We start from the raw sequence: 25,252 nt of genomic DNA on the forward strand, positions 1-25,252 counted from the left end.
TACAGCTTATTTTGAGGATTATTTGAAATAATGGATGTGAAGCTCTTTGAAAAGTAGAACATGCCATGCTATACTGTTAGAAGTAACATTAGTTAAAAAAAAAAAGGAAAAGAAAAAGAAAGCCCCCAATAAATAGTGGCGCTGATGATCTCGTTTATTCATCACACACTCCTTGAAGTACTTTGTCACGCCCTGGAGAAGCCCAAGGTGAGGGAGATCCAGCGTGGGATCCCGGGCGCGGGGCAGCGAGGGAAGAGGGAGCGAGCAGCCACAGCGCCACCTGTCGGCGCCGCGCGGAGGCCCGGCGACTAGCCTTCCGGCCGCCGGCCACCCCCGCCGCCGCCCCGCCCCCGGCGTCCGGGGCGCAGAGCCTGGGCGCACCGAGGGCCCGCGGAGCCCGCCTCGAGCCGCGGCCGTGCAAACGGGAAGCGAGCTCCGGGCCGCCCTGACCACGAGCGGGGCTCCGGAGCCGCCGCGGGGCCGCCCCGATCCGCACCGGCCGGCGCGCCCCTCCTCCCCTGGCCGGCGCTCTGGGCGCCAACGGCTTCGCGGCTGCAGCGCGCCCCTCGCCTTCTCGGACGTTGCTCTGGGGGTTCCAGGGAGCCGCGGCACTAAGGACCCGAGCGGAGAATAAAGTCTAGACGACATTAAGGATGGCACGAAGGGCCGAGTCGTTGCGGAAGATGCGGCCAAGTGTAGGGTTTTGCTTCTTTGCACCCACCGTTTGGGGCGGCCCGTTGGAGCCCACTGGGGGTCCCGGCCTGGGCCCGGGCGGGGGCGGGGCCGGGGCCGGGGGCGTGTCTCTTCGCGGCGACTTAGTGTTTTCCGCCCGCCCGAGGCCGGCGGCGCGCGGTGCCAGGGGTGACGGGGACCCGCTGGGCCACGTGCGCGGAAACAGGAAGTTGCAGGGATGCTCGGCGGGCCGGAGGACAGGTGAAGTGATGGGGGCCCGGCTCACCCGGGAGGCTTTGCTTTGCGATCTGCCTCGCCGGGTGGTTGGCCGCCCACCGCAAGCAGGATTCTCCATGTATTCTTATGACCATACTATAATATTTAGGCTTCTAGGTTAATTGCTATTTCTTGTTACTGCAGACTGGAACCTCCTTGCCTTTTTAGGATTGAGAATTAGCTGAAAAAACGGTGTTCTGGGAATTAGTCATTTATTTGCTGGAGAATCATGATTACTTAAGGCCCAGGTATCAAATCGTAGGCGCCTCTCACTTTCTAGTTTGCAGATGTAGATTGACAAAAAAAAAAAAATCCGTCTTATTTAAGGTGGAACATTTAACATTCGAATAGCCATTGATGACACTGTGCTAATATATTTAAGATAATGGACAGGTAAGAGAAAAAACTATGGATCAGTGCATATTACACATTTTTTAATGCTGTTTTTGGGTGGAGGGAATTTAGATATTTAATGATGGTTTTGAAGTTAAAACTCAGTCAATGGATAAAGTATTTTGTTCGCAGTTATGGATTGCAGCTGCTATTTTTATGTGTTAGGCAGTACAGAGCAATGTGGCGTGCATATATTATATGTTAATATTTTGCGCTGTAATTTAAGAGAGCTATTCTTGAACAATAACATGTCAGTCATTTTTCTTTAGCTGGTTTTTTGTTTGTATCAGGTTCCTTCTCTGTGTGCCACAGGGCAGCACCTGCTGTACCCTCTAGGGACTGATGCATTATCCACTTTAAAAATTGGTTAACCGAACAGCAACAACGCACACATTTTGCTTTATTTCAAGTAAAGGTGCTCTGATGTGGGGGAATACAAGCCAACTTAGAGCCTTCCTACCAGTCTCATCTACCAGTTGTATCGTTTAAAAGGTGAGAAGGTGACTCAGTGATATTCCCCTAAACCCAGGCTCCCAGACTTCTTTTTATATATAAAGGTAGTTTATTTAGGTCCAAAAGGAAGTCCTTGCTATAGGACATCGTTAGCTTGTAGCGTCCAGTGTGTGTGTGTTGTGTGTCTGTGCCTCTTTCTTTTTTTTAGAAAATTGTGGGAAAACCTGCATAATATAAAATTTAACATTTTAACCATTTTAAGCTTATAGTTCAGTGACATTAAGTACATTCACATTATTCTTCAACTATCACTACTATCCATTTACCGAACTTTTTCTTTTTCCCCAGTTGAAACTCCATATCCATTACATAATGACTGCCCATCCCCCCCAACCCTGGCCCTGGCAACCACCATTTTACTTTGTCTCTATGAATTTGACCACTGTAGGTCCCCCATATAAGTAGAATCATACAGTACTTTGTCTTTCTGTATCTGACTTATTTCACTTAGCATAATGTCCTCAAGGTTCATCTATGCTGTATCATGTATCAGGTTATGATTAAATTAAAAAATATTTAATTGTAAAATATACAAAAAATTTACCATCTTGCTAATTATTAATGGACTATTTTCTAGAGCAGTTTTAGGTTCACAGCAAAACTGAGCAGAAAGTAGAGAGTTTCCATATGATCTCTGCCCCCACGTAGCACGCTGTCCCCCATTATCAGCATCCCGCACCAGAGTCATACATTGGCTACAATTGATGAACCTACACTAACACATCAGAATCACCCAGAGGCCATAGTTTACATTAGGTCGGCTCTTGGTGGTGTATATTCTATGGGTTTTAACAATGTATGACATATATCCACCATTATAGTATCATACAGAGGATTTTCACTGCCCTAAATATTTCCTGTGCTCTACCTGTTCATCTCTCTCTTCCTCCCCCTTACCCACCCCCAACCACTGATCTTTTACTGTATCCATAGTTTTGTCTTTTCCAGAATGTCATATAGAAGGAATCCTACAGTATGTAGCCTTTTCAGATTGGCTTCTTTCACTTAATGATACCCATTTAAAGTTCCTCATGTCTTTTCAGGGCTTGATAGCTCCTTTCTTTTTAGCACTGAATAATGTTCCATTGTCCACATGTACCACGGTTTATTTATCCATTCACCTATTGAAGGACATCTTGGTTGCTTCCAGGTTTTGGCAATTATGAAGAAAGCTGCTATGTTTGTGTCAGCAAACAAAAACATTAAAACTTGTGTGGACATAAGTTTTAAACTCATTTGGGTAGAATACCAAGCAGCACAATTGCTGGATCATAGGGTAAGAGTATGTTTAGTTTTGTAAGAAACAGCCAGACTGTCTTCCAAGGTGGCTACACCATTTTGCGTTCCCACTAGGAATGAACGAGAGTTTCTGTTGTTCCGCATCCTCACCAGCATTTGGTGTTGCCAGTGTTCTGGATTTTGGTGATTCTGACAGGTGTCTGTCTTGTCTACCTTTGGTGTGTCTAAGAGGTGTATATTTTGTTCTTGTTTTAATTTGCATTTCTTTGATGACCTATATTCATGTACTTATTTGCCAATATACTTTTTTGGTGAGGTGTCTTTTAGGGTTCTTTGGCCCATTTTAAATTTATTTTTAATTATTAATTTTTTCCCAGCTATATTGAGCTACAATTGACAAGTAAAATTGTACATAATAAAAATGTACAATGTGATGATTTGATACACATGTACATTGTGGAATGGTTATCACAATCCACACAACAGTTAATTAACACATCTGTCAACTCACATAGTTCCTTTTGTTTGTGTGTGTGGTGAAATGCTTAAGATCTTTTGTCTTTTGTCCACTTTTTAGTTCGGTTGTTTGTGTTATTGAGTTTTAGGAGTTCTTTGTAGATGGGGTGATAACAGTCTTTTATTAGAGGTGTCTTTTGCAGATATTTTCTTCCAGTCTGAGGCTTGTCTTCTCATTCTTTTGGGTCTCTTTATACACCATTTTTAGGTGTATAGCTCGGTCTGATTAAGTGTATTCACATCGTGGTCCAACCAATCTTTAGTGCTTTTCCATCTGGAAAAATTGGAACTATACCCATGAAACAACATCTCCCCATTTTCCCTTTTCCCAGCCCCTGGCAACCACCTTGCCATCTATTTTCTGTCTTTATGAATTTGACTACTTTAGGGACCTCATATAAATGGACTCATAGAGTATTTGTCTTTTTGTGACTGGCTCATTTACCTTAGTATATAATGTCCTCAGGATTTATCCATGTTGTAGCCTGTGTCAGAATTTCTTTCCTTTTTAAGGGCTGAGTGATATTCCACTATATCTAGATATACATATAGCACATTTTGCTTATCTGTCCACAGACATTGGGGTCGATCCCACCTTTTGACTCTTGTGAATAATGCTGCTGTGAACATGGGTGTACATATATCTGGGTCCCTGTTTTCAGTTCTTTTTTAAAAAATTTTTTTATTTATTTGTCAGAGAGAGAGAGAGCAAGAGCAGGGGGAGTGGCAGGCAGAGGGAGAGGGAGAAGAAGGCTCCACGCTGAGCAAGGAGCCCCACGTGGGACTCGATCCCGGGACAATGGGATCATGACCTAAGCTGAGGGCAGCCGCTTAACGACTGAGCCACCCAGGCGCCCATGTTTTGTTTTTTATAATAACCATCTTGTCTCTCTCCCTCCCCCTTTGCTGTTTCTTTGAGTGACTTGCCTGAGCTCTCGTACTAGGAAAGAACACAGCTGGGATATAGGCTTCCCCAGCTGCCCAGATCATGCCAGCCTCGGGGTTTAGGAGAGAACCCAGGCGCTACCAGGCATTTTCATGTACTTCCCTTTTAGAAGGAAAGCTGTTTTCTCCAAAAGGGCTCGGGGAACATTGTCATTACTTCCCTGTCACCAGAGGGCCATGCAAGGTTTTCCTTTGTAAGAGTTCCACGCAGGGGCTGTGAGAAAATGTGTTCTGTGCACCTGTTTGCCTGTCTTTAAATTCCTGCCTGTTCCTCTGACCAAGGGGAACAGGACATCGTCTTGAATCTGTTCCTCCTGTTCCTATGGCTGGAGACTGTGACGCATTTAAAGACCAAAGGAGTGATAATATATGTTTGTAATTCTAAAATGTTTGGGACAATAAGGTTAAATGTAGGCCATTCACTCCACAGATGTTATGGAGCACTTACTGTTTGTGGGCACCATCCTGGGCACTGGCAGAGGGGGGATGTGAGGATGGACAAGGTAAGGTGCCTGACTTAGGGAGCTCACAGACTAGTGCAGTGAGAAATACATTTTATATCCTGACCAGGACACACAGATCCATGCACAGAAAAGTAGAGACAAGAGTTGTGTGAAATCAACTCTATGATGCCTTACCTTTACTATGTACGCTGCAGGCTAATGTTTTCGATTCTGTTTTATTCTATCTTATTTTTAAAAACTTTCGTCACCAGCCACCAAACCGATTTCATAAACCAGGGATGGGTTTCTTACAGCTTTTTGGAAAAATTACGGGGTGGTAAATGTGACTGATGTCATCATGTGTGATGTCAGGAATAAGGTGTGTGTAGGGGGTAGAAATCAAAATCGCACAGATTCTGCACTTTAGTTCTCACCAGGGCCTCCTGGGACCTTTAATATCAAACCTTGCTCTCTTATAGGCAAGTCAGGAAGGGTCCTGAGATGGCGTCGTGTGTCTGCCTTTTGATCCCAACCAGACTGAACAGTGTTGGGAGGCCTATGTAGTTTTCCTGCTGGGATATCGTTTGATGAGCTTAATAAAATTGACAGATTCACTTTGCGGGGGGGTGAGTTGAAAACAATCACATTTTAGTAATTTTGCTTTTTGAACCTAAGTCTGCTAATGCAGAGAAGTGTCTTAACATGGACAGAATTCTTCATCACTTAACCATGAGAAGGCAACACACAGAGAGAATAGTCTCTTTATTGAAAGCACTCACGGCCTAGTTGTACGTCTAGCGATATAAGGTGGATTATTACATTCCCCCCCTGTATTTATGGAGGAGGCAGGAAGAGTTAGCCGCATTTGGGCCTGGGTAGAGCACTCCACAGTGCTCCGATGAAGGACCGGCCCCCCTTTCATTTTATCTTGGAAAGAACACAGTTTCTCTTCGTTAGCCTGTGAGAGCCGAGATGTGGAAGACAGAGCAGCATTTGGTTATTCGGGCTGCGTGGCTGTGGGGATTTTAAGTCACTGAGCTACTCATTATGGTTGAGATACAAGTTCAGGTTTACGTTTAGTGAGGAAAGGGTCTAGGGACTTTGGATGTCAGGTATTAGAAAGTCCAACTCGGTACATGAGGGAGAACGACTCTCTGCAGTTGCTGCCTTCATTCTCCCTACTCTGATTATGGCTATTTGCCTTGAGTTCCATTGCTTCTGAATTCACCAGAGTGGAAGGCTTGCTCTCTGATCCAGTCCTGACGTACGTGCCTCACGGAAGGTTTTACTGTTTAAAAAAGGCACATTTGTGAACATAATTTCTGTCAATCCCATGACATCAGTGGAGACAGCACTGTGACCCCCATTATGAGGCTCAGAAAGGGTAAGTGGCTTGCCCAAGGTCACATAGCAGAGCTATACGTTGGACTTTTTTCCAGTTCAGCGCAGCTGTTTCCTGCCGGTTGGTATTCATAACCTAGGATGAGATACTGGAAGAGGAAAGAGTGGCTGGTTCCCTGTAGAGGTTTTCCTCTTTCCTGCCGAGAAAGGTAGGCTCCGTTGTGCCAGGTCTGCCCCTGTGCTGGAAATGTCCGTTGCTCCCAATTCCTCGTGCTCAGCATGTTCTTTTCATGGGTCAGCTGCGGCCGAAAATGAGGACGCCGTGCTGTCCCTGAGGTTGGCTTGAGCATAAGGAGAAGGGCACTTTATAGGCATCTGGAAGCAGCCATAAGGTAGGAGCTCATTACCTCATGTGTGCCTGGTGCTGGCCTTGCTGTGGCATTTCTAGGGGGACAGTGGGCCCCCTGCCCCATCCCCATTGGCCCTAAAAATTACCCTGGCTTCATTTCAGGAGGGAAGAGGGGTGTGTGGGTGTGTTTTGGCCATCACCTTGAAGACAACATTGGGGAGTACTAATTTGCAGAGTAGTACAATAAGTTTGGATAGAGAAAGCAGATTTCCAAGATTTGAGCAAAAGGAATTTTGTTTAAGGATTTGGTGTCAGAAGTTGTCACACAATGGTTTTCACCCCATGAGGAGTTCTGTTTCTTATACCACAGAGCTGAGTCACATGGTGTTGGGGTTTTCACAAGAAAATATGTAACGGTACCGCTAGCTTGCTCTCCCTCTTTCCCTTCCCCTCATCCGTTCCTCTCTCCCCACTTCCTTCCTCCCCTCCCTCCTTCCTCCCACCTCCCTTCTTCCTTCCCTTCCTTTATTCTAAGTCCTCTGGCTGAAGGGTTCTCTGTAGGATATCTTTTATGTCTTTACAGAAAAAAGAACACAGATGCTTGAGGGAAGGGCAGGGCCTCCCCCAACCTTTTGTTTGCCCCGTGGCCCTCCTTATCTGAGCTGTCAGCCTGGGGCCAGAGGCCGGCCAGGAGTCAGCGGGATCAAAGGTACATGGGAGCTGGGTTGGTTGGGGAGAGCTCCCCTGGCTTGTCTCTGTGTGTCCTGTACTGCTTCCGTGGCTCCAGGGAAGCCCCTCAGCCCCTGACCCCCGCTGTGTGCTACACTTGGACGGCAGCCTGGGCCCACCTTGCTCCAGGCCGCTCCTCTCCCCTGGTCGTGTTCCGGATCTTAGTTACAACTCCTGAAACCGGCTTCTTAGATGAAAGGAAGTGGGTGTAGAGGAGCAGTTATGAAGTCGTCATTCTGGTTTTCATCTCGGAGAGCCTGGAGCCTCTAAAGAGCAAAGGTCTGCATGTTAGGAGAATTGTAGGGCTGGCCCCACGAGGCGGGGCTCCTTCCTCCCGGGCACACCCTCCGAAGTCTGAGGAAACGTGAAGGTTTTTGGGAAGTTTCAGCTGCCGTGGTTAGGATTTCAGAAGACTCTTGGGCCTTTTGAAAGAAAGTGAGATAGTAACACCACATGGTTGCTTCTGAGACATTGGATTGAATCAAACCAAAGGAAATGAGATGGTATTGAGAGGTTCCTTCGAGGCTCTCTCATTCTCTCTTTTACGAGCATCACCCAAATAGAGGATCCATGTTCTTTGTCTCCCTGGTGAATGGTTACTAGGGGCATTTGTACCTCATTCTGGAGTTCGATTGCTGAGAGATGGATGACAGCAAGAGACGCCTTACTCTGTCCTCTGTCCTCGTTACTCTGTCCTCTTCGGCATCGGATGAAGCGCTAGCCTCAAGGGAGGAATCATGCACAGGGGGACCGCGCTCCCTGAGGGGCCTGGGGCTGCCCTGGCTTACACCACTGCCCCGTCTTTATTATCCTTAATGCCACTTTTCCCTCTCAAAGATGTCCCCGGTTGGAAGAATAAGCATCCGGCGATTCTAGATATGTGGCGCGCGTGGTTCATCCTTCGAGAAACCGAGGTGGCGAGGAGGTTCTGAGGAGAGGACAGCGTGTGGCACGTGGTCACTGGTGGTCGGACCGCTTGATAAAGACAGATGGGTGTTCGGAGTAAAATTGCAGGAAGAGCATTTGATCCCAGATTACATGCACCCCTGCCTTTGACCTCCCTATCTGCAAGGACACATTTACAATCTGGGGTTCGTGTCCTGTTCCCTCTTCAATCAAGGATTTACTGTAAATAACGCCATTCGAGAGCAGGCAGAGGAAGGGTGAACACTTGGTCCCAGAGCCATTCCTGCTCCTCCGATCCTGTCATTTCTTTTCTGAAAAGTCACAGATGTTGTCAGTGCTCCATTTGGAGGAACGGGAAGGGCATCCATCATTTATCACTTTCAATTCTGAGGTTCTGTTTTAAACTTTTGATAATGGCTCAAAATACATGTTTGCCCCCATTTATTTTTCTTTAGGTAAGATTTAAAAATTTTTCTGTAGCTTAATGGTTGATTGGTATGTAGAGCACCACTGTGCTGTAAGCTAGGGACTCTTATAGGGACTCAGGCTTATGTGCAGATGTGGACGGTTCTGGAAACTGAATTTTGCAGAGATTATTTTAGACCCTCCAGGAGAGAGTGTTCTTGACCCCTTGCCTATCAGCTGTATGAGGTTTCCTGGATTCATCTTAGAAAAACATCCCCCCCAGGAAGGGATTTTCTATGTTTATTGGCTCAGTGAGGATCTGTGGTCAGTGGCCCTCTGAACCTTCCCCGAGAGACTTCTGGAGCTTCTCCCTTACCAGTTCTCTGCAGCTATCAGGTCACTGTCCTTTAAGATCCTCGTGTGGAGCCTAAGGTGAGGAACTTCAGTAGCATGTCACTTATTTTTTTTTTTTTTTTAAGATTTTATTTATTTATTTTGAGCGGGAGAGAGAGTACACACAAGCTAGGGGGAGGGGCAGAGGGAGAGGAAGAAGCAGACCCCCCTCCCCAGGGGCTTGATCCTGGGACCCTGGGATCATGATCAGAGCCGAAGGCAGACGCTTAACGACTGAGCCACCCAGGCGCCCTGCATGTCACTTTTTTTTTTTTAAATATTTTTATTTATTTATTTGACAGAGAGAGACACAGCGAGAGAGGGAACACCAGCAGGGGGAGTGGGAGAGGGAGATGCAGGCTTCCCGCGGAGCAGGGAGCCCCATGTGGGACTCAATCCCAGGTCTTGGGATCATGACCTGAGCCGAAGGCAGACGCTTAATGACTGAGCCCCCCATGTGCTCCACATGTCACTTCTTAAAGCCTGTTTCAGATCATCCTTGTACCGACCTTTCTCTTCAGATGTGTCGGAAGTGGATGCTTTTCTTTTTTTAAATAGGTACAAACTTCATTTATGATTCAGAAGAATCCATAAACATTTTAAAGTTTCCCATAGAGAAACCACTGTACATAGATGTCTTCTAACAGAAGGCCATCCAGAATTTTAAGGCTCATTTGCAGGTGAAAAGCCGTATTCTTGCAAACATATAATCCAGATGCTGTGTTGACAGATGGGTGGCTCTGTGAGACCCTGGTCTCTGAGCCCAGAGTAGAATGTATTGCTCGCATCCCTGAAGCACATTGTCCATGAATATTCAATTCTTTTGTGGAAAAGGAATATGGAAAAGTGCTGAATTCACACCAGAGGCAACACAATACAGGGGGCTTCTGGCCTGTTGATTTGTAAGGTCGAGGGGTGGGAGTCAAGTTTTGGGGGTCAAGTTATACTTACTTAATATTTGTCGACTGTTCCATTATGTCTCCTACCTTTTTTTTTTTTAAAGATTTTATTTATTTATTCGAGATTGAGAGAGAGCACGAGTTGGGGGGCAGAGGGTAAGGGAGAAGCAGATTCCCCTCTGAGCAGGGAGCCCGACGTGAGGCTCAATCCCAGGACCCCGGGATCATGACCTGAGCCGAAGGCCTAACTGACTGAGCCACCAAGGTGCCCCTTATGTCTCCTACCTTAACATCCTCTGGATGGATTCTTATTTAATGATTTCCAAAGTGGCAGTAAAACTTTATCGTGTTAGAGGGAGGATCATTCTTATAGCATGATCCAACATATTATCCTGTACAAGTACTGGACATTTCATTTATTTGGGAATATAGGTGGGATTCTGTAACTCATTAGTTATTATTATTATTTTTTAAGATTTTACTTATTTATTTGACAGAGACACAGCGAGAGAGGGAACACAAGCAGGGGGAGTGGGAGAGGGAGAAGCAGGCCTCCCGCGGAGCAGGGAGCCCGATGTAGGGCTCAATCCCAGGACCTTGGGATTATGACCTGAGCCGAAGGCAGACGCTTAACGACTGAGTCACCCAGGCACCCCTGTAACTCATTAGTTCTTTTTTTTTTTTAAGATTTTATTTTTTTATTTGAGAGAGAGAGAATGAGAGAGAGAGAGCACATGAGGCGGGGAGGGTCTGAGCAGGGAGCCCGATGTGGGACTCGATCCCAGGACTCCAGGATCATGACCTGAGCCGAAGACAGTTGCTTAACCAACTGAGCCACCCAGGCGCCCTCATTAGTTCTTAATAGAAGGAGTATTTATGGCATTATTAAGAAACATAATCTGATCCTTTCTCTTTCCCCTGTAGGTACATGGCTAAGCACTGGACACCGGCTGCACCTTACCCAGGATTCCACAGTTCTCTCATGGTGAATTCTTGATGGATTTCACTCCTGGATGCTAGTGACTCTTGGGCAGGAGCCATGGCTCTGATCAGGCTGGGGTTTGGAAGGCAGCATCTTTGTCTGCTAAAGAGAAGGAGTTCCTTGCTGTTGAAACTCACACCTGTTGTCTTTGCCGTGCTTCTGTTTTGTGAATTTTTAATCTATTACTTAGTGATCTTTCGGTGTGATTGGCCTGAGGTGAAAACTCCAGCCCACAACAGTGGACAGAAGACTCTGAAAGCCATGTTTTTGGCTGATACCCACTTGCTTGGGGAAGTGCGAGGCCATTGGCTAGACAAATTACGAAGGTAGGAGCTACAATCAGGAATCTTTCTGAAATTCTACAGGCAAAAAGGGTGGATCCCTCTCCCTATAGGTCAGGATAGTCCTTAGTTATTTTCCTCTCAAAGAGAGACACATGGGGCATTTGACTCTTCCTTGAACATACTGTTTGCAGAGCATCTGTTATTTATAAGGACCCAGGATTTGGGAGGCAGGTCTGGGTTTGAGTCTTGTGACTTTGGACCATTTCCTAGGGCCCCTCCAAGCCCGACTCTGCCTCCTTGTTTGTAACTGGCTAATACCAGAGACTTCACAGGCCTTGTGAGGAAAATGTCCATGGCAAGGTCTGGCACCTGGGTGTGGTCGGCCTGGGTTGGTGGTCCCCCCTGGCAGTTGCTGGTGTGTCATTTTGAGCCCACTTGGTGTTTGCCTGCTCTGGGCAGCCGGAGCAGAGCAGATGTGTGGCTGTCACCCTGGGGAGAGGATCAGGTCCTGTCTCTCCAACTTAGACTGGCCCAGCAGAGTCCACCTGCTTTCCCATCAGAAGGCTTTTTAGGGGCGCCTGGGTGGCTCAGTTGGTTGAGTGTCTGCCTTCGGCTCAGGTCATGATCCCAGGGTCCTGGGTTCAAGCCCCGCGTTGGGCTCCCTGCTTGGTGGGGAGCCTGCTTCTCCCTCTTCCTGCTGCTCCCCCTGCTTGTGCTCTCGCTCTCTGACAAATAAATAAATAAAATTTAAAAAAAAAGGCTTTTTAAAAAATTTAATTGTGGTAAAGTACACGTAACATAAAAGTTACCATCGTAACCAGTTTTAAGTGTGTATTTCAGTGGCATCAAGTACATTCACACGGTGGTGCAGCCGTCACCACCAGCCATCTCTAGAATGTTTTCTTCTTCCCAAACTGAAACTTGGTCCTCATTAAATACCGACTCCCTGTTCCCCCTTCTCCCAGCCCCTGCCCCCACCATGCTACTTTCTGTCTGTCTGGATTTGACTCCTCTAGGTCCCCCATATAAGTGGAGTCGTACAGTATTTGTCCTTTTGTGTCTGGCTTATTTCACTGAGCAGAATATCCTCCAGGTCTGTCCGTGTTGGGGCATGTGTCAGAATTTCCTCCCTCTTTAAGGCGGAGTGCTATTGCACTGTATATGTAGACCACGTTTTGTTTCTCCGTGCATCTGTTGATGGATACGTCCACCTTTTGGCTGTCGTGAATGACGCCCACCAGAAGGTGACTGATGGGCTTTCAGCCACCAGGGCAGCAGAGTTCTCTTCTTGCCCCTGGTGACCCACCCCCGTACCATGACCCCTTTTCCTCATGACTGCATTTGAGCCTCCCCAAACAGGTCTTTATCCTTGTGAGCAGGACTATCCCTGGAGGACTCTGGATATGGGTGAGCCTTATGCTGAGTGGGAGGGGGAGAGGTATAACGTCCCCAGGGGTGAGGGAAGAAGGCGAGACAAAAGAAGGAAGGATGGAGGGGCTGCCGTCCTTCTGTACTCAAGTTTTGAACCAAAGGAGGCATGAAATAGAGAAGGGCCTAGGTGAGCCTTCCTTTGACTTCATTTGGGCCTTACCAGTTGAGCTTTCTTCCCTGCCCTCTTGCTGCTGCAATTTCTAGATGCTTTCTTCTCCAGGGTGAGTAACATTCAGTCAAGAAAAACAGAACTGAATTTTGGGAGGTATCTTGAGTGGCGGTGTGCGCTGTGCAGCAGTTTATATGGGGCCTAGACCAGGGTCCTCGCTGACCTCAAATTATCTTCCCCTATTTCTGTGCCCTGGGATGTCACAGTCCCCTTTGGTAGGGGAGGAACTCTGTGAGGCTTGGAAATTTTGCTTAAGGAGGTTGCCTTAAAAAGGAGGGAAGAATTGGGATCCTTAGGAAAATGACACAGGTCAAGAGTTGGCCAGGGAGAGGGGAGGGTGTTTCGAGAAAGCACTGACCTGTGAACGCCTACGGTGTGTGGGTGCTGTGCTGGGCGCATTACAAATGCTATCTCATTCAATCCCGTAACTGCCCTGTGAGAATCGGTTTTATTATTCCCATTTACCAACGAAGAATAGGAATCAGAGAGAGTAGGTGACATTCTCAAGGCCGGACAAGGGCTTATGGGTGGAGCTGGGGTGTTAAGTCGTTGCCTGTCAGGTTCAGGATCCCAGGCGGGATTCTTTTTTTGATTATTTACTTATTTGAGAGAGAGTGAGTGAGAGTGAGCACGAGCTGGGGGGAGGTGGGGCAGAGGGAGAAGGAGACTCCCTGCTGAGCAGGGAGACCATTGCGGGACTTGATCCCAGGACCCCGGGATCATGACCTGAGCTGGAGGCAGACGCTTAACCGACTGAGTCCTCCAAGTGCCGCCTAGGCTCTTTTCATTCACTTGTCTTATCCACAGGATGAGTCCTTGGATGTCTGAAATCCACAGGATTTACAGTTTTGATATTGGCTAGTCTGATTCTCCCATTATCTTCCCCCAATTCTGAAGGCAGGCAGGAAGTTGAGGTCCTTCAAGGAGAAGTGAAACTTAAGGCAGATGCTATCATCTTGGTGTGGTGCAAAATCAGTCTACGCAGGGCATCTTTGGAAGCTGCGTTGAGCTCTCCCTGACCTTTGGGGCTTGTCGTGACTGAGGGATGGCTTCTGGGGTGCAGTGTGGGGTCTGATCTGTGGGTGCCACATAGGGGAAGTCAGCCTTTAAGATGTGTGGGCAGGGCAGCCCGACTCTCCCTCGGGCTCCTTGTTCCCCACATTTAATCAGATACGGACTCGGACCCTTGCGGGCCTGGATGGGAATGCAGGGGTGGGGCCGTGGAAGGAGAATGGGACTATTCGGTTCACTTTTTAAATGGCCCATAAGACAGATCTAGGCTCTACTTAAGAAAGAGACTGATGCTGTGCTTTTTCCTGTTGACCTCAAGGGAGTGGCAAATGGAGAGAGCCTTTCAGACGTCTCTGTGGTTGTTGCAGCCAGAAGTCGTCTTCATTCTAGGGGACATCTTTGATGAAGGGAAGTGGAGCTCCTCCCAGGTAGGACCCTGTGATCCGGGCACCCTAATCCTACTTGGAGGGTCCAGGACAGGCAGCCCAGAAAAATCCATGAAGCAGTATCTGTGAGGCTTAGAAGTTTTGCTTAGCACCAACACTAAACATGTATAGTCCATCTTGAAGCTTATTAGGATCTGTATCTCATGCCAGTCTTGGGTTAGGCAAGCTAATCTTAGACAGTTGACCCTTGGGCATTGCCGGGGTATGGATGCTGACCTTGTGCAGTCAAAAATCTGTGTATAACTTTTTTTTTTTTTAAAGATTTTATTTTATTTATTTGACAGAGGGATAGAGAGCACAAGTAAGCAGAGAGGCAGGCAGAGAGGGAGAAGCAGGCTCTCCGCTGAGCAGGGAGCCTGATGCGGGGCTTGATCCCAGGACCCCAGGATCATGACCCGAGCTGAAGGCAGCCGCTTAACCGACTGAGCCACCCAGGCGCCCCTGTGTATAACTTTTGATTCTCCCAAAACTTAACTACTAATAGCCCACTATGGACTGGAAACCTTGCTGGTAACACAGTCAGTTAATACACGCTTTGTATGTTACGTGTATTCTATTCTGTATTCTTAGAATAAAGTGAGCTAGAGAAAAGAAAATGTTGCTAAGAAAATAATAAGGAAGAGAAAATACCTTCACGGTACTGTACTGTCTTTATAAAAAAAAGCCCATGTATAAGCTGACACACTCCCAGTTCAAACTCATGTTGTTTGACTGTCCACTGTGTTTGTTTACATAGGAAATAGATTAGTCAGAGCTCACTTTGTTGGAATGCACATTCCTGTGAGCCTCTTGGGAAAGGGAAAAAGAGCCAAGGTGCATGCAATTTCACTTGTCACCAAAATTACAGAATACATATTGAAATGTAATTTGACTTTACACTTGATCATTTAACCATGAAATTATGAGAATTGTGCTATAAAAGTTACTTGCTACCCTCCTTTTAAATTTTTAAAATTTTTTAAATTTATCACAGAGTTGGGGGAGGAGAAGGGGGGGAAGAAACTCAAGCAGACTCTGTGCTGAGAGCGGAGCCCAACGTGGGGCTTGATCTCATAACCCTGAGATCATGACCTCAGCTGAAGTCAAGATTTGGATGCTTAACTGCGACTGTGCCACCCGGGCGCCCCTCCTCTTAGCAGAAGGAGCCATGGGGGCCTAGTGTGAGCTTCCTGCACCTTCAGGGGCCTCCATCTGGGTGTTGAGATGACCTAAGCCTTTCCATAACCAAAGAGAAAGGCTCTTTTCACCTTAGCTATCAAAATATTTTACTTAACTATATTCCTGGAATTAATGGAAAAAAGAAAAAAACTGTTTTGCTGCTTAGTTAAAAATGTTTGGTCATGAATGGTTTTAGGGATTTTGGGGGGGGTGGGATATTTAAAAAAATTTTTTTATTTAAATTCAATTTAATTAACATAGTGTAGTATTAGTTTCAGAGGTAGAGTTCAGTGATTCATCAGTTGTATATAACACCCAGTGCTTGTTACATCACGTGCCCTCCTTAATGCCCATCACCCAGTTACCCCATCTCCCACCCACCTCCCCTCCAGCAGCCCTCAGTTTGTTTCCTAGAGTTAAGAGTTTATGGTTTGTTTCCTTCTCTGTTTTCATCTTATTTTTCCTTACCTTCTATTATGATCCTCTGTTTTATTTCTTAAATTCCACATATAAGTGAAATCATGTGGTATTTGTCTTTTCTGACTGACTTATTTCACTTAGCATAATACCCTCTAGTTCATCCACATTGTTGCAAATGGCAAGATTTCATTCTTTTTGATGGCTGAGTAGTATTCCAGTGTGTGTGTGTGTGTGTGTGTGTGTGTGTGTGTGTGTGTGTGTACATGTTTTTATATATACACCACATCTTTATCCATTCACCTGTCGTTGGACATCGGGGTCTTCCCATAGTTTGGCTATTGTGGACATTGCTGCTATAACCATTGGGGTGCATGTGCCCCTTTGGATCATTATGTTTGTATTCTTTGGATAAATATGTAGTAGTGCAATTGCTGGGTTGTGGGGTACCTCTACTTTTAAAAAAAATTTTATTGTTATGTTAATCACCATACATTACATCATTAGTTTTTGATGTAGTGTTCCATGATTCATTGTTTGTGCATAACACCCAGTGCTCCACGCAAAAAGTGCCCTCTTTAATACCCATCACCAGGCTAACCCATCCCCCCACCCCCTTCCCTCTAGAACCCTCAGTTTGTTTTTCAGAGTCCATCGTCTCTCATGGTTCGACTCCCCCTCCAATTTCCCCCCTTCATTCTTCCCTCCCTGCTACCTTCTTTTTTTTTTCTCTTAACATATATTGCATTATTTGTTTCAGAGGTACCTCTACTTTTTTTTTTTTTTAAAGATTTTATTTATTTGACAGAGACAGACACAGTGAGAGAGGGAACACAAGCAGGGGGAGTGGGAGAGGGAGAAGCAGGCTTCCTGCAGAGCAGGGAGCCCGATGCGGGGCTCGATCCCAGGATCCTGGGATCATGACCCGAGCCAAAGGCAGACGCTTAACGACTGAGCCACCCAGGCGCCCCGGTACCTCTACTTTTAACTGAACCTCCATACTGTTTTCCAGAGTGGCTATGCTGGGGTGGGATATTTTTAAAAAAGCCATTGGCATTTCCCAAGATAATCCTAAAGCTTTACACAGAAAGTCTTGGTCCAGATCTGGTTAGAAATCCACGGTTTGGGGCACCTGGGTGGCTCAGTGAAGTGTCTGCCTTCAGCTCAGGTCATGATCCTGGGGTCTTGGGATTGAGCCCCACGTTGGGCTCTGTGCTCAGTGGGGAGCCTGCTTCTCCCTTTCCCTCTGCCGGCCTACTTGTGCTCTCTGCCAAATAAATAAATAAAATCTTAAAAAAAGCGCAACCCACTGTTTATACGGTCTCATAATTGAATATGAGATAATGGAAATACTATATATAACAAGCAACTAGTTATAAAATGAGGTTGGATGTATATGTTGCTTTTGCGAATTAAGGACAGCATTTTATTTTATTTTTTTAAAGCTTTTATTTATTTGGGAGAGAGAGAGAGAAATCATAAGCGGGAGAGGAGGGGCAGAGGGAGAAGGAGAAGTAGATTCCCCACTGAGCAGGGAGCCTGACATGGGGCTTGATCCCAGGACCTTGAGATCCCGAAGGTAGATGCTTAACTGACTGAGCCACCCAGGCACCCCTATTTTTGTTTTTCTAATTTTATTTGTTAAAGTGAAGTCTTTGTAAATATATTGCAGGACTCTCTCTCTAGCATATTTCTCTAGATTGGGCCTTACTTAAACTTTTAGGATAGGGGCGCCTGGGTGGCTCAGTTGTTAAGCGTCTGCCTTCGGCTCAGGTCATGATCCCAGGGTCCTGGGATCGAGCCCTGCATCAGGCTCTCTGCTCTGCAGGAAGCCTGCTTCTCCCTCTCCCACTCCTCCTGCTTGTGTTCCCTCTCTCACTGTGTCTCTCTCTGTCAAATAAATAAAATCTTAAAAAAAAAAAAAAACTTTTAGGATAAAGTTGATTACTATCCAACTAAGTATTGTCTTCCCTGTGTTTGTCCAATTTATGTTTTTAGGCTTAATAAGAAGCAGAATGATACAAACATAATTCTCAAGCTTTAATAGTTAAAGTAAATGTCAGAATGATGTTGAAATTTTGGTTGGATTTTGTCTTTTTTTTCTCCCATATCCTATCCGTTCTCATTCCCACAGTGGTAGCCACAGGGAAATGCTAAGATGAGGGATGTGCTCATCCTTGTCTTGGTTGAGACACATGAATTTACTTGACATTTCCTAAGAGCCTATTCTTATAATGTGTCCAAATCTGGAGTGATTATCAACCTGGGGTCCATGCATGGGCTTCAGGGGATCTTTTTTAGGGGATCTTAAAATAATGGGTATATTAATTGCCATCTAATGTTTTAATACGGGGAATACCATTTAAAAGCTGACATCAAATTAAATAAATTAAAATATTAAGTCTTAGAAAAAAGCAGTATGACATAGAATTAGAAATTCTAGGTTCTACATTAACCTGATTCGGATGGGGGGAATTAATTTCTCATCATCAGAATAGGGAGCGTGTTGTTGTTTTTTTTTTTTAGCCACAGGGAAGAGAGGGTTCTCTGGGTCTCAGCAGTGACCCGTTTCTCTCATAGGCCTGGGCAGATGATGTGGCACGGTTTCAGAAAATATTCAGACACCCACGTCACGTGCAGCTGAAGGTGGTTGCTGGCAACCATGACATTGGCTTCCACTATCAGTAAGTAATTCAGCGAAGCATTGCACCCTGAGAGCTTCATTAACTGTAACTTTAAACCTGCCACCATTCAGGTGAGAGCCTTATTTGTGCTGTGGGGGGGACATTTGGTGTCCTTGAAAGATGTAAGCCCTGGAGCATAAACTCCACAAGGGTGAAGATTTTTGTCTTGGCACATTGTACACCCTTAACGAATCTCTGTTGAATAAATGATTTTTACGTGCCCTTGGGTGATTCTAACTTGAAACTTACATTAATGACCAATTATTTTCTTTGGGACTCAGAAAACAAGACCATTTAGACTTCTGTAAATAATATTTACATAGTGCTTATGATGTGTCAGCCTGTTTTAAGCACTTTATTATTTTTTTCCTCCAAATTTTTATTTAAATTCTAGTTAACATATGGTATAATATTAGTTTCTAGAGTAGAATTCAGTGATTCGTCACTTACATACAGCACCCAGTGCTCATCTTAACAAGTGCCCTCCTTAATGCCCATCCCCCATCTAGCCCATCCCCAACCCACCTCCCTCCAGCAACCCTCAGTTTGTTCTCTATTTAAGAATCTCTTATGGTTTGCTTCTCTCTTTTTTTCCCCCTTCCCCTATGTTCATTTGTTTTGTTTCCTAAATTCCACATATGAGTAAAATCATATGATATTTGTCTTTCTCTGCCTGACTTATTTTGCTCAGCCTAATACACTCTAGCTCCATCCACATCATTGCAAATGGCAAGATTTCACATTTTTTTGATGGCTGGGTAGTATTCCATGTATATAGGCTGCCTCTTCTTTATCCCTTCCTCAGTTGATGGGCTCTTTCCTTAGTTGGGCTCTTGTGGATAATGCTGCTATAAACATCGGGGCTAAGCACTTTACTTCCATATACCCACTCATTTCTTCTTTCCGATGGTCCTAGTATTTTACCCATTGTGCTGGTGAGGAAACTGCGGCTCTGGGGACTAAGTCACTTGCCCTAGGCCTTGCAGTCACTCAGTGGTGGAGCTGAGATTTGCCCCTGACAGCCTGGGGCGGCTGGAGCTCTCCCCTCCCAAAGCTAGCCCGGCGCTCAGATCCCGAGTTATTTCCCGTGTTTCTGCTAACTCTTAAGAGGTCCTAAAATGGCTTGCTCTGAAAAATGTCTCTTTTTACAATTGAATATAGGATGAGCACATATAAAATAAAACGATTTGAGAAAGTTTTCAACCCTGAAAGGCTGTTTTCTTGGAAAGGAATGAAGTGAGTATTATTTGTGAATTCTTACGAAGCCCCTTCTGTCCTTTGAACTTCATTTTTTAAGGGAGCTGTCATCCTGGGTCGGAGCCGGGCTCTGTGTGACCTGCTGTACAGTTTCTGATAAAGGCCCCACAGGCCTCATCCCTCCCTGATGGTCACTGTCAGGGTTAGCAGCCTGGTGTTCCTTAACAAGCTGCAAGTGGACCGGCCAGTGTATGACTCTGCCCGGCCACCGAGGGCATTTTCTTCCTGCCTGCAATGTCTCTGGGTGGTAGAAAATTAATCAGCCCAATCTGTAAAGGAGCATATTTTTATTTGTTCAAAATGTACTTCTTTCCCTTTATAAAGGGTGCTCTTGTGGGTTTGCTCACCCAGGATTTGGGGGCACGTGTGTTCACTGTGCTTCAGCTGTGTACACCCCCACTCCTGTCAGCCTTGATTTGTAGACCAAAGCCTCCCAACCCTTTCGCCTGACCATGAGCACCAGCTCCCCTTCTATGTGGCCATTTTCGTGCTGTCTCCGGACCCTCTCAGGTCTGGGTGTGTGTTCACAGTGCAGTGTACAAGATTGTACACATTGTTCTGGCTGCAGACCTAGTGGAGAAAGAAAAGGTGGGAGAGAAAGCCTCTTCCTCTTTAGATGGTGGCCCCCATGGGTGTCCAGTGCTTGTGGCTTTGGCCGTGGCAGCTCACTGGGTCTGTCACAAGAGATGATCTGTGACACTCCCAGAGACCAGGTCAGGGGTTCTCCACCAATGCTCACTCCTCCCCTCCCTTTGCCCTTAGGACCAAGTCTCTGTAGCTTCCTTTCCTGAGTCCTATAAAGACGTGACAGAGTTTTAGTTCTTTTTCCCTTAGCATAGAGTTTAAGAAACTTTAAAACACACTGATCATATTTCAGATCATTTGGTTTGTCAGCTCCTAATCGCTAAGGTTCTTTAAATTTCCCGCAGTGTTTACTGACACGTACCTTCTTCATGCCCAGTTGGTAAGTGTGTAGGAAATAAAAGCATACTTAATGGGAGTCTATAAAAGTCTCATGAAGGTAGAGTGGTTTGTAGAGGGCAACCATCACTGACTTTATCCGCACCCTGGTCTGGGATCATCTGTAGCAGTTAGCTCTGGCCACCCCCTCCCTGCCCCCCAGCCTTGTCTCCTGCGCGTGTAGATGTCTGCAAATGCGGCGTGTGGTTCGCTGAGTGTCATGGTAACAGTGTTGAGCGGTTACCGAGGACTTCCTCGTGGCAGGCAGGGTTGTACTGCCTTCGGTCCTCATGAGTCCGTGGCATGGGTGTGCTGCTGTATCCCCGTCTTTACAGACCAGGCACATGGTGACATGCTGGGCACAGTGGTGGTCCGACCTCAGAGCTTCTGTAATCTGGGATTTCTCACACATTCAAGGTTGAAACTCCTTTGACCGTGTCTCAGACTCCACTCCCAGTATAACGCCCTCGTGCTTTCTTAATATCAACTCGTGCCTAAAACACGGTAGTCGAGTTGAGGCTTCAGGCTGTTCTGGGGCATGTTCTTCACGCTGTGGGCACTCAGCTTTAGGGTCACGGGGGCAGTGTGGCCGGAGCCCGGCACCGGGAAGGTCGGAGCACTGACTCTGCGCTTGCTCCCTCCGCCTCAGTTTTGTGCTGGTCAACAGCGTCGCCCAGGAAGGGGATGGCTGCCACATTTGCTCTGAAGCGGAAGCCGAACTCATCGAAATTTCTCACAAACTGAATTGCTCCCGCGAGGTAGGAGAGCACCTGAAGGCACAGGTGCTTCTGTTCTGGCATCTTCTGTGGGGGCGGTCGCTGCACTTCGTGTTTGGTGCATCCCTCAGCTCCCTCCTCCTTTCCTACCGCTCAGGGAGGGCCGGCTCTGGCGGTTTAACTGATTTCTCACCGCAGGAACGTGGCCCCGGCCCGTGCCGGGGGGCGCCGCTGCTGCCCGCGTCGGCCCCGGTGCTCCTGCAGGTGAGTGGGGACCGCGCCGCCCCAGCTCCGGGGGTCCGGCCCCACGGCCAGCGCCTGCTGGTCACACGTGACCCTCTCCAAATCCCGGCAGCATTTCCCGCTTTTCCGGAGGAGCGATGCGAATTGTTCCGGGGAGGACGCTGCGCCTCTGGAAGAGCGGGCCATCCCGTTTAAGGAGAGATACGACGTGCTTTCCCGGGAGGCCTCACAGCAGGTGTGCGGGGAAGCGGGATGCCCACCCACCGACAGACAGAGGGTCGCATGGCCGCCCTGGGGCCGAGGGCGGGGGTGTGGCATAGTCTCAGATTTTCATGTCATCCTTTTGTTCCTCCGGCCACCACCCCCCTTTTTTTTCTTCAAGAATTTAGTTAGTTATTTGAGAGAGAGAAAGCAAGAGACAGAGCATGAGCAGGGGGAGCGGGAGAGGGAGAAGCAGCCTCCCCGCTCAGCGGGGAGCCCGACCATGTGGGGCTCGATCCCAGGACCCTGGGATCATGACCTGAGCCGAAAGCAGACGCTTAACGACTGAGCCACCCAGGCGCCCCATGTTTCCTAATATCAAGTTAATAATATCCTCAGCTATTCCTTTTTTTTTTTATAAATATTTTATTTATTTATTTGACAGAGAGAGCCAGAGAGCACAAGTGGAGACAATGGCAGAGGGAGAGGGAGAAGCAGGCTCCCCACTTGAGCAGGGAACCCGATGTGGGGCTCGATCCCAGGAGCCTGGGATCATGACCTGAGCCGAAGGCAAACGCTTAACCATCTGAGCCACCCAGGCGCCCCTATCCTCAGCTATTCTTTATTCAGAGTTTTTTTCATCAACTGAAATGTATTTGAAAATGTGAATGGAACTTAGTTAATTTGGGGGGACTTAAGATGTGCTTACTTATATATGTTTATAAATGTATTTATATTATATAAACATTTGTATAATGTATGGTATACTATACAATAAAATATAAATATATTTATAAAATAAATTTATAGAAATATTTGTAAAAATATAAAATCTGAGATGAGAAGGATAGATTCTCCCTACAAGCCTGAGCTTACTTTTTTTTTTTTTTAAGATTTTATTTGTTTATTTGAGAGAGAGAGAATGAGAGAGAGAGAGAGCACGAGAGGGAAGAGGGTCAGAGGGAGAAGCAGACTCCCCGCTGAGCAGGGAGCCCGATGCGGGACTCGATCCCAGGACTCCAGGATCATGACCTGAGCCGAAGGCAGTCGCTTAACCAACTGAGCCACCCAGGCACCCCCTGAGCTTACTTTTGATCGGGTCTAAACCAACCAAAGGATTTTAAGGAAAAAACAAAGCCCCCTAACAAGTAGGGATTTTAGATTTAGCTTCATGAGATAAGTGGGTGGCCTGGCACTGGGCCCCGAGGGGGCTGTGTCCAGGCCCTGACCGCCTGTTGCTGTCCCCCTGGGTGTGGCAGCTGCTCTGGTGGCTGCGACCTCGCCTCATCCTGAGCGGCCACACGCACAGTGCGTGTGAGGTGCTCCATGGCGCCGGAGTCCCCGAGATCAGCGTGCCGTCTTTCAGTTGGAGGAACAGAAACAACCCCAGCTTCATCATGGTAATATGAACGTTTATTTTCATCCGAACGCTCTCATAGAAGTATTGAAATCTATACAGTAATCAACTATTTAATTGCTGCAATCCGTAAAAAACATACAAATGCTGTAAATACAGACTTGCCCTGCCCCCCACACGCACTTGGTTTGATCCACTGACCCGTCTGCACGCCTCTCTGGGGACACATGAGCACGGCACTGCCCTGGGCAGGGGGTATCCTGAAGGTTGTATCATCTCCATGGACTGCACCGTCCTCAGATAGGAGGCTCTGCATGTCTAATTTTCTAAGGAAACGGGATCCTGTCTTTACCGGCTGTATGCCATCATCGTGTCTTACGGCAGGAGAATGCTACAGCTCTTGCAAGTTGACTTGACATGTTTCAGTTAGTGGCCCCCCAATGTTGATTTTACCCAGCTCCTAATGCTTTTATGTCAGGTACTTTTACTTCATGAAAAGAGGGGGGAAACCCTCATGTTTTCAAATTCAAAGTAAATGAGACCATTCCTCAGTGTCATTCCACATCACAAAAACGTCTACCAAAAAAGCCCACTGAGGTGCCCCCGGCACGTGCATTTCTGGGTAACAGGTTGCATGAAATGGCCTTGTTGTCCTTGTTTCTCAGTGACCACTGATGTGACTCTCCAGCCTCTTGCATCTCTGTTGTGTGTGCCCACTGCACTGGGGACCTGCTGTGCCAGGGGCTAGTTTCAATGGAGAGCTCGGCTCCACTCAGCATGCCAGGAGCCTTCCCTTCGTGTCTCTAACCAGTGCTTGTGGTTGGTGGGGGGTGGCCTGTGGAGGCCAAAGGCTGTGCCCCTTCACCTCAGGAGGAGAGCCACTTCCTGGCCTCACCTGGCTCAACCAAGATGGCTGTCTTTCCCCTATTGTGTCTAAGTCTGTCGCGTGGCGCCGTGGGAGGGCTCTCACTGTGGCAGTAACAGTTCTCATTGCCTTTCCAGGGCAGTATGACGCCCACAGACTACGCCCTCGCCAAGTGCTACCTCCCCTACGAGAACACCGTTCTGGCCACATACTGTGTAGCAGCTGGGCTCCTGGTGGTCCTCATATTAGTTCACTCTGGGCTTCTACCCTCACCTCTTCTTTTTGGCTGGAACCTGCTCAGAAAATTTAAGACAACGTAAAGAGCAGGAGACTTTTGTATTTCCTAATACATAACAAAGCCCAAGAAACTGGACCTTGGGCAGGGCTCACGTGAGATGAGATCAAAGGAGGCTGTCTTTACACACATCACAGAAATTGTAAATCACTGATGCGAATTCCTGCAGAATAAATAGTTGATGGTACTGTTCTCATGCTATAAAAATGGAACGCGTACTCTACAACAAGTCTGTTTCCTCATTTTATCAAATATATGTATAATCAAAGATCGTGTCTGTACAATATGTAAAAGCTATTGAAGTCACACTTGCATGCACTAGACTGTCCTACATCCCCCAAGATGGCGACGGCCCGGGAACACACTCGGGATTGTGTTTGCACAAACACTGGGTTTGCTTCTGTCCCCCTACAAAGTCCTCAAACTCTTATATATTAGAAAGCTGTACACTTAAAATAAAAGTACAGATGCCACAAGCAGGAATATATTGTTTTCGCAGACTTTTGTACTTCTGTGCTAATAATAGAATCAGATTTTTTGAGAAGTGTAATTTTCTCTCCGGCAGACCAGGCTGTTAAATGTGAATATAATGCCTGTCCACGATCCAAAGAAACTTGAAAAAAGGACCGGGAAGTGGCTTTTGGTACTTAAAAATAAATATGTTTTGATAATTTTAAGCCAGATAAAATGTGTTCTTTCTGTGTGTCTTCTACGAGTCTGGCTCTGTCTCTGAATAGGAAGTTCAGTTGCGAGGGAA

At 46.7% G+C, this 25,252-nt stretch overlaps 1 protein-coding gene across 10 annotated transcripts; it reads left to right on the top strand.

The window, feature by feature from the left end:
• Positions 1 to 356: 356 nt before the first annotated feature.
• Positions 357 to 25,172, top strand: MPPE1 (metallophosphoesterase 1). 10 transcript variants are annotated; one of them, XM_025865159.2, is made up of 12 exons: positions 357 to 695; positions 1,093 to 1,341; positions 1,654 to 1,833; positions 10,944 to 11,327; positions 14,216 to 14,324; positions 18,498 to 18,601; positions 19,763 to 19,837; positions 21,468 to 21,576; positions 21,733 to 21,798; positions 21,890 to 22,012; positions 23,238 to 23,378; positions 24,338 to 25,172. In XM_025865159.2, the coding sequence occupies exons 4-12, from the start codon at positions 11,059 to 11,061 to the stop codon at positions 24,518 to 24,520; spliced, it is 1,179 nt and encodes a 392-aa protein (XP_025720944.1). In that variant the 5' UTR covers positions 357 to 695; positions 1,093 to 1,341; positions 1,654 to 1,833; positions 10,944 to 11,058; the 3' UTR covers positions 24,521 to 25,172. The 10 variants fall into 10 exon arrangements, with proteins under 10 accessions (XP_025720944.1, XP_025720949.1, XP_073744143.1 ...); XM_025865160.2 differs by lacking the exon at positions 357 to 695 and adding an exon at positions 917 to 933; XM_025865164.2 differs by lacking the exon at positions 1,093 to 1,341.
• The last annotated feature ends 80 nt before the right edge of the window (positions 25,173 to 25,252 follow it).

Source organism: Callorhinus ursinus, unplaced genomic scaffold, assembly GCF_003265705.2.
Source record: "Callorhinus ursinus isolate GAN/ISIS: 27379988/994484 unplaced genomic scaffold, GSC_fseal_2.0 scaffold86, whole genome shotgun sequence".
In the NCBI taxonomy this organism is placed as follows: Eukaryota; Metazoa; Chordata; class Mammalia; order Carnivora; family Otariidae; genus Callorhinus; species Callorhinus ursinus.